This window comes from Mytilus galloprovincialis, chromosome 2, assembly GCF_965363235.1.
Source record: "Mytilus galloprovincialis chromosome 2, xbMytGall1.hap1.1, whole genome shotgun sequence".
NCBI classification, from domain to species: domain Eukaryota; kingdom Metazoa; phylum Mollusca; class Bivalvia; order Mytilida; family Mytilidae; genus Mytilus; species Mytilus galloprovincialis.
Genome location: NC_134839.1, coordinates 35507084 through 35517227, shown reverse-complemented (window position 1 = coordinate 35517227; position 10144 = coordinate 35507084). Strand labels below are relative to the sequence as shown.

At 33.2% G+C, this 10144-nt stretch overlaps 1 protein-coding gene across 1 annotated transcript; it reads left to right on the top strand.

Moving 5' to 3' along the window:
* On the top strand, window positions 1–8720 carry LOC143062021 (uncharacterized). The gene is made up of 4 exons (XM_076233873.1): window positions 1–217; window positions 1669–1771; window positions 4011–4094; window positions 6214–8720. The coding sequence occupies exons 1-4, from the start codon at window positions 164–166 to the stop codon at window positions 8718–8720; spliced, it is 2748 nt and encodes a 915-aa protein (XP_076089988.1). The 5' UTR covers window positions 1–163.
* Window positions 8721–10144: the final 1424 nt, after the last annotated feature.

Genomic DNA, 10144 nt, shown 5'->3' with positions numbered 1-10144 from the left:
CAACCCACCACAGCTAACAAACAGACCAGGATTCCAGACACTGGAAACATTAGTTTATATTGTTAAAGCTGTACAGAGTTTAGATACAGAACCAGAGAGCCATGATACGGGATTAGCAGCAGACTTATTTAGACTACAGTCTTGGTATAAAAAGATCATTAAAATGTCATCGATGGATTTAGATAAATATCAACAATTTGCTCAAACAGTAAATGAAGTAAGATATTTTTTGTAGTTTACACAACTGTGCAGTTTGCCATTACTTTCCACAAGCTAACTATTAACTTTGACATCTATGTCAACTCTGAAACTACAGTGTCAATTTGAAACTGATGTAGCAATAATCTATTTAAGATTCTTCTTTAAATAACTCATTTGTTCCATGTGAACAAAAGGGCTTTTATATGCCAATACATATCTTGATTGTGCTTTGTCCATTCTCAGTTTCTCGTACCTGTCAAGTGACCCGTATTCTGCGAGGTACACCCGTGAATTTCTCCGTTCACATTGGATTTTTTAAATAACAGACGGAAATTCGAATAACCCGGGTATTTCTGACTAGTATTGTTTCTGGTATTTAGAAATGAAAAATATGTTTCGGTTTTATCGGCTCATTTCCTGTGAAAAGGTAAACAATTGAAAGTCAAAACGTAGGACTTGTTTATTTACCGTGCTGACGAAAGCTATCAAAACATTACATTTGATTCGAGACTTGACTCGTTAATTGTACCCCACTAAGTTGAAGCCAGTCAAGCTTAACGTACAATTCTATGTACTGATTAAAATATTTGCCGTTTGCAAATATCAATTGTCCCATAAAAATCATTCTAAAACAATTTGAACCTTTTAATACGTTTCTGTCAGAAAGAATAGTTTTAATATGACTTAAATGTAAAATCTTTTAATCAAATCCTATATATGCTCTAGATATTACACTGAAAGAAAACACACTAACTTCTTTCGATGTATCTCCCTTATGTGTAAAGGAACACATAAGCTGTTTTCTAATTACATGTATAGCTGGGGTTTATGACATTCATTGATACGAAATAGTGTGAATTAAACAATAAGAAGGCTTCCTTTAGAAAGATATTAAATTAATGGTAAATATTTATATTATAAACCAATGCAGAAGTAAATATTTGCTGGAAACTCAGTGGTACATGTTTATGTTATGGTATATAAAAAAACCTCTAAAATTGAACCAAAACAAAAATTCTTACACGTAATGACATTTTCTTCTTTAATGTATTTTCAGTTTCAGAAGTTGACATGTATGGTTTCTTTTCTTTAGACATGTTAGACTACAAACATGCCAAAGACAAATTGGGTCAATACAGAAAATTAAGATAGTTTTGCTCTGTTTTAATTATAGCGTAAATTCCACATGACAGGTTATGCAATAATTTTAAAAGACTCACATTTTATATTTTGAAAGCATCATTTGTATTCAGCATTTCTTGAAATTGTTATAATTTCCCCCTATGGAATGCAGTGAAGGGGACATAGAAATACCAGACGTCCATTGGTGGAGAGTTATGGCCTTTATATTTTTGATACAGGTAAAAAAACATAGGATTTGACAAAGGGATTAGTAGTGCTTTGATTTTTAGGAATATAAATTTATTCTATATAATCAATTTAATGTTTAGGTTGATTTGTAAACAGGTATTGGGAAGAATCAGTGGAAAGAATGATCCTGTTGTTAAAGAAACCACACTAAGCACTGTGATGCAAAAACAGGTTAAAAAGATGCTTCATAGTTTAAAAGGTAACTTTAGTGACATGAATTAAATATAGCCAAAGACAATTTATTATCTCTTCTAAGAAAGACAAAGTAAAAAGGTATTATGAAGGTAGCATTCACGAAACACTAGACAAAAACATAGAAGTCTTAGCAGCAACAGTCCCAATAAAATTGAAGTTAAATGCAGGGGACATTTTCTTTCTTCTTCATTATTGCATTTGGCACTCTCTTTTTTTGTTTAAATCTAATACGTATCAATTTGTCATTTGTTGAATAAACAATAACTTTTAGGGGCATGACAAATGTCTTTTAGTAATACCCATTTCAAGTTTTACTTATTGAATATATAAGGTGCGGGAGTTTCTCGCTGCATTGAAGACCCATTGGTGGCCTTCGATGGTTGTTGTCTCTTTGACACATTTCCCATTTCCATTGTCAACTTTATGTTTGCTGTTTTGGTAACAAAATCACATGACCTGAGTGATAGATGTCTGCTTCGTACGACTTCATCTGCTGCAATTTATACAGTTATGACAAATTATGAAAACAAAATCTAATGAGATGTCGGCTTGAGAAGATTACTGATCCTCTTTAAGTCTTTGTTATCTTAAATAAAGAACAATTGACATTAACATTATACAAATGTGGTATGATTGCCTATTAGATGACTATCCACAATAGTTAGTTAAAGGGAAATTTACAAAAAGAAAGAAGGAAAAAATGATGTTATACAATTTATAGAAATATATATACATTCATCAATGGTAAAGTTTTATTCTCCTGGATAAGGGATGATAATAAATTGTAAATCAAGACTATCTATTTTTGAAATGGGGCTATCTTGACAGCATCTTTGAAAGAAATCATCATGTGATATCTAACTTCATCATTTTGACAGTGATTAAAACCTTGGTATATATGCCATGTATGTTTTGAGACTCTTAAGGTACAGTGAAACCTGAAAAAAATTACGTCGTTAGCACAATCATTTGTACAATTCTTGCCAGACGTTTATGAAACTTATACCATAGGTTTAAATAAGCAATGTCTGGGATGAGTTCAAAAATCAGTGTCGATCATTTTTTTTTAAAAAGAGTTATGCCCTTGGAAGCATTAATTATTTGTAAAATTGCATTGTTAGCGCTCATGTGTTCAATTCTTGCCAGATTTTTATGAAACTTATATCACAGGTTTATATCAGCAATGTCTTTTACGAGTTAAAGAAAATCAGTGACGATCAATTATGTTTATGCCCCCACCTAGGGGTGTCATGTTGTTTGGTCTGTTCGTTTGTCTGTCTGTCCTTTCCTTCATTCGTCTGTCTGTCTGTCCTGCTTCAGTTAAAGTTTTTGGTTAAAGTTTTTGGTCAAGGTAGCTTTTGATGAAGTTGAAGTCCAATCATCTTGAAACTTAGTACACATGTTCCCTATCATATGGTCTTTTTTATTGTAATGGCAAATTAGAGTTTTGACCCCAATTTTACAGTCCACTGAACATAGAAAATGATAGTGCAAGTAGGGCATCCGTGTAATATGAGCATATTCTTTTTAAAAGAGTTAAGTCCCTTGGAAACATTCATTATATGGGAAATTGCATTGTAAGCCATCTCATGTTTACAATTCTTGCCAGAAATTTTGAAACTAAAATCATAGGTTTATATTAGCTATGTCTTTGAAAAGTTTAAAAATCAGTGCCGATCAATCATTTGTAATAGAGTTATACCCCTTGAAAATATTGATTATGTATATGGAAAATTACCTTAAGAGGCCTCTAATGTGTACAATTCTTGCCAGATGTTTATTAAATTCATATTATAGGTGTATATCATCAATGTCTTTAGAAAGTTTAATAATCAGTGGGAATCAAATATTTTTTAAAGAGTTATGCCCATTGGAAATATTGATTATATGAAAACTTGCATTGTCAGCGCTCTCATGTGTACAATTATTGCCAGAATTTTATGACTCTTATATCATAGGTTTATATGAGCAATGTCTTTGACACTTTGGAAAATAAGTGCTGATCAAATATTTTTAAACGCGTTATGCTCCTTTGAAATATTAATCATAATGGAATTCACGTATTAATGCACAGCGAGGAATCAAATAATTGCATTAGAGCGTTCCTTATGTGGTAATTGAAAAGTGCTTATGATGCATTTTATGTTATTATGAACATATTAAAAGATGCTAGTAGAATGCATTTTTTAATACAATTTCCTTGTTTAATAAAGTATAATTTAAACATTCTTTTCTGATTTCAGAAAAAGAAGAAAATTCAGATCTTAAAGATAAATTGAAGAAAATGGAAACTGAGCTGGGTGAAATAATTCCAAAGAATATTAAAGGTATATTATAAGTTTATGTATTTTGACATTTTATAATTTGACAAGAAAAATGGACTGCACCCTTGCAATCTTTGGACTTGCGTGTCGCTTTGTATGTTTGATATTTAGTGAGATCAAAGGCTTTTGAACCGACCTCTAAAATAATTTGTCAAATGTGGAAATAGATAAAATATATTTGGTATATTGGACCATTGCAGTCTCCATGGCTGTAAGACAGAGTATATCTGACCTTCACCTCATTGAAATCAATTAGATGAATCATTGATGATGTAAAGTTTATGTGATACGTGTAGTAAAACCTCTTTTATTTTTAAATCCCCATTCGAAAAAAGTGGGGTTATACTGTTTTAACTCTGTCTGTCTGTCAATTCGTCAGTCCTTCCATCCATACGTCAGTTCATCCGTCAGTCTGTCCGTCCGTCCCATGAATACTTCCGTCGCATCTTTCTCAGGAACTACATTACAAAGATTTCTGAAATTTGGTTTCAGGGTTTATATAAGTCAGCTATACTGTGTGATGCATTTTCAGATTCATCACTCAATAATTTCCTGTTTACTGAACACTTGTATCATTTTACACATGATAGTCAAGTTGAAAATTTTCGTCACATTTTTTCTCAGGAACTACAATACATGGATTTCTGAAATTTGGTTTCAGGGTTTATATAAGTCAGCTATACCGTGAAATTCGTTTTCAGATTCATCACTCAAAAACTTCTTGTTTACCGTCAAGTATGTGGGGGGTATAATTAGTGAGCAGCTGCTCGCAGTTTCATTTATTACTCTTGTTTTTATGTTCTGGTCAAATAACAGGTTTTAGGCAGAACAAGTTAAGTACACTCGTGCAAAGCCCATGCACAGTCAGATCTCAGTAAGCAAATGATACAACTTTTGTCTGTTTACATTGACTTATGATACTTGGGACGGTGTGTTGTGTATTGTCATGACCTTTATATGACCTTGACCTTTGACTAAAGGGTCAAATTAGTTGATTTTTGAGAATGTAAATTTAGTACATGGATTCAACACCTCAAATCAATGTATCCCATACCATTGAAGATGATCTCTACCCTTTAACAGTTCAACTCAAGCGCAAACAATTTATTTGAAGAATTCTAAACTATTTTCATATAATTATACCCCTGCTTTAAAAAAAATGTGGGGGTATACTGTTTTAACTCTGTAAGTCCGTCCGTCAGTTCATCCGTCCATCCATCAGTCTGTCCGTTCGTCCCATGAATATTTTTTCGTCGCATCGTGTTTAGGCACTACAGTACAAGGATTTCTGAAATTTGGTTTCAGGGTTTATATAAGTCAGCTATACCGTGTGGTGTGTTTTCAGATTCAACACTCAACAACTTCCTGTTTACCTTATACTTTTAGCGGGGAGGGGTATCATTAGTGAGCAGTAGCTCACAGATTCACTTAATTTGAATGATTTTACAATTATCTATGGTTAACCAAGACAATGAATTATTGTTTTGCTAGTAAGAAATTTTATGAAAACAAGCAGATGAGGTATGATGCCCAATTCAATGGGACACCTATCCTCATACGGACAAGTATATAAACATTCACAGGTAACCATCCAGTCTTCAACAATGAGGAAAACTGGTGAAGTATGATGGTCAATTCAATGAGACACCTATCATCATAAGGACAAGTATGTAACATTGCGATAAGACGTGTCACGGTACTTGTCTATCCCAAATTCATGTATTTGGTTTTAATGTTATATTTGTTATTCTCTTGGGATTTTGTCTGATGCTTGATCCGTTTCTGTGTGTGTTACATTGTAGTGTTGTGTTGTTGTTCTCCTCTTATATTTAATGCGTTTCCCCCAGTTTTAGTATGTTACCCCGATTTTGTTTTTTGTTCATGGATTTATGAGTTTGAACAGCGGTATACTACTGTTGCCTTTATGTAAGCATTCAAGAGTAACCATCCAGTCTTTAACAATGAGGAACATTTGTACGGTTAAATAAGGTATACAAGGTCCTGAGAGAGTCAAAATGTGAAACAACTTTCAACATAGTCTCAATACATTATTTTACGTCTGTTTGAAATAATCATATAAATAGTAATTTTCTTTAATTAGCTACATTTATATATTTTTCAGAGCTGATAAAAAAACAAATAGAAGACTGGGAAAAGAAAGATAAAATGTTCGTGTCTACAAGAGCCAGTGATTACATTCTAGAACGTTTACAGGACAACAGTTGCTTGACTATAACCGCTCCATCAGGAGTTGGAAAATCATTTATTGCCAGACATACAGCACTTGTTTTAAAGAAGGAAGGATACAATATAATACCAGTGTACTCACCAACAGACATTAGAACTTATTATCAACCTGGAAAACAGACAGTCTTCATTATAGATGATATTTGTGGAAATTTCACGGCAAATCAACAACAGATTTATAACTGGAAACAACTGTTACCTGTGATTAATACTATTATTGAAGACAAATGTTGTAAGATTATTGTATCTTGTAGGTTACAAGTTTATAAAGATGAAAAGTTTAATACATTATTACCTTTTAAATCTTGTGAATGCAATTTGATATCAGATAAGTTAGGTCTTACATATGTGGAGAAAACAAATATAGCAAATACTTATATAGGCACAAGCATGACAGATATTCATGATTTATCACAAAAATGTGATTTTTTTCCACTATTGTGTAGTTTATATCATGAAAAAAAAGATGTAGATGTAAAAGATTTTTTCAAAAATCCTTTTGCTGTCTATAAAAATGAGCTAGACAAGTTAAATGAGCATGGCGATGAAGGGAAATATAGAACATGTAGTCTTGCTTTATGTGTTCTCTTTAATAACCACCTTGAAGAGAAATGGTTCCTGGGTAAAGTTACAAAGAGACAAAAACAGATGATAAAAGACACATATAATGCTTGTGGATTGGACAGAGGTATATCAAAGGCAAAACTGCAACATGCCCTTGACACCCTAGATGGTACATTTATATGTAAACAGATTGGTATTTACAGAACTGTACATGATAAACTATTTGACTTCCTTGCTCATTACTTTGGTCAGAAAATGATTGAATGTTTAATAGACCATGGTGATAGTGATTTAGTACATGAGCGTTTTGTTTGGCAGAAATTACCAGATGACAAAAACAGTAATATAGACTTCATTATAGAAATACAAGAAGATTATTTTGAATCCTATTTAGAAAGGTTGATAAAGGACTGGTCAGTAGGAAAGGTAAGAGTTATATTCATGAACAACAATATGACCGTATCATCATTTAGACAACAGTTATTACAGCACTTAAAACAACTGACCATATCACAACAAGTAACATTAGCAAACACCAAGGATACAGTGTTACCAAAAGATCACCATGGATCTGGTACTACTCCACTAACAGGGGCTTGTTATGATGGTTATACTGATATAGTACATTGGTTGTTACATTATGTTGCTGATGTGGATCAATGTAGAGATGATGGGGTTACTGGACTGATCATGGCAAGTCAGGAAGGACATACTGATATAGTAAAGTTACTACTAGAGAGGAATCCTAATGTTGATCTATGTGATAAGGATGGCTGGAATCCACTGTACTTGGCAAGTAGGGATGGACATACTGATATAGTAAAGTTACTGTTAGAGAGGAATCCTAATGTTGATCTATGTGACGAGGATGGCTGTAGTTCACTGTTCTGGGCAAGTAATACTGGACATACTGATATAGTAAAGTTACTGTTAGAGAGGAATCCTAATGTTAATCTATGTGACAAGGATGGATGTAGTCCCTTGTTCATGGCAAGTTATAAGGGACATACTGATATAGTAAAGTTACTGTTAGAGAAGGATCCTAATGTTGATCTATGTCACAGGGATGGCTGTAGTCCTCTGTACATGGCAAGTTGTAATGGACATACTGATATAGTCAAGTTACTTTTAGAGAAGAATCCCAATGTTGATCTATGTAACAATAATGGTTTCACACCACTAATCCAGTCATGTGCCAATAACCACACCAGTATAGTCCAGCTATTAATGAAACATAAACCAAACATTAATGCCCAGACATTTGATGGTGGTAATGCTTTATATTTCAGTGCACTAAATGGAAACATAGATATAATAAAGTTACTGTTAAAGAACTATGCTGATTGTGATATATTTATCCTTAGTAAACAGTCTGTAACAGATACATTATATAACCATCCAATTAAAACATTGGACAAAGAAAAACAAGAATTATTTGATAGCCTGGTAGAGAATACATCATCACATGTAACAGATTATGTCAGTAAGAAGTCAGTAGATTATGCCTTTGATGTAGTAGCTGGTTCCTCTCCATTACACATAACCTGTTTTATGGGTAGGAAAGATGTTGTTCGTTGTCTTCTGGACCACAATGCTGACATCAACATGACAAAAGAAGATGGAACTACACCATTATTTTATGCATGTGAAGTAGGACATGAGGATATTGTACGTTTATTGTTAGATAAAGGAGCAGATACACAGATAATTAGACTTGATGGAAAATCCCCTTTAAACATTGCTACAGATAATGGACATACATCTATAGTAATAATGTTAACAAATCACACAAAGAAGGAGGACAAACTGTCTTCTTAACTCGTGTTCTTTTATCAGTGGTTCTCTATGACATTTGAAAAAAAAACATGCAAGGGGTGTTGAAATATCTTCTTTAAACTTTTGTTCTTTAGTCAGTGGTTTGATGACATGTAAAAATCATACAGCTGATTTTTATTTATTTTCTTGTCGATTGGTGTTTGTTTATTGTGTTTTATATATACAGTACTATACTCTTTCCATTAAATTGTTTCTAACTTTACTAAACACATGCAGCTTTGCGTCCCACTACACGGAATAATCCTTGGTTTTATCACACGGAACAGAAGAACCTATTTGATTTAGATGTACTAAAACTGTTCTGGTCATGCCAATTAGCACACCGCTATACTTGGTTAACATTGTAATTCTACCATTACTTAGTAGTTGTTTTCTAAAGACATATTTCTTTCTACTTGATGAGTTCTGTCAGTTTTTGTCTTATTTGATGCTCATATTAAAAGTTTCTTATTTTTACTGATTGTATGACATTGTTACACTATTGACTACCATTGATGTTTATTGCTATATTGGTTCATGTTTTCTTTGTATATGTATATCTTTCGATATCACAAACTAGTCAAAACATTTACTGAATTTTATCATCGGTATAAGGACATCATTCGTAAATATAGCTCAACATGCAGACTTCTTATACGTTCAGGTATTTCACATCCAATTTTTTATGGAAATATTCTTTATAAAGCACAAAGGTGTCAGTATTCACCTCAAAAACTAACAAAACCTTTGAACAGACTTATTTAGAAGGGATATAGTTACGATACTGTTGTCAGGTCATTAAAGATTGCATATTTTGGCGTTAATACTGATTCACTTATAGGGTCTTTGCATCGGAACTAAACACATTTATTCAAAAACCAGTTGTTGGCATGACACGGGTTATGTTCTTCTCATATATGTTATGATGGTATGATACTAAACCCCTAACGGGAAGGATTGTGCCTGATATTCATATGATGAAATCATAATCTTTCAGTCAGTTTAATTGAAGTCTGGAGCTGGCATGTCAGTTAACTGCTAGTAGTCTGTTGTTATTCATGTATTATTGTCATTTTGTTTATTTTCTTTGGTAACATCTTCTGACATCAGACTCGGACATCTTTTGAACGGAATTTTAATGTGCGTATTGTTATGCGTTTACTTTTCTACATTGGCTAGCGGTATAGGGGAGGGTTGAGATCTCACATACATGTTTAACCCCGCCGCATTTTTGCGCCTGTCCCAAGTCAGGAGCCTCTGGCCTTTGTTAGTCTTGTATTATTTTAATTTTAGTTTCTTGTGTACAATTTGGAAATTAGTATGGCGTTCATTAGCACTGAACTAGTATATATTTGTTTAGGGGCCAGCTGAAGGACGCCTCCGGGTGCAGGAATTTCTCTCTACATTGAAGACCTGTGTGTGACCTT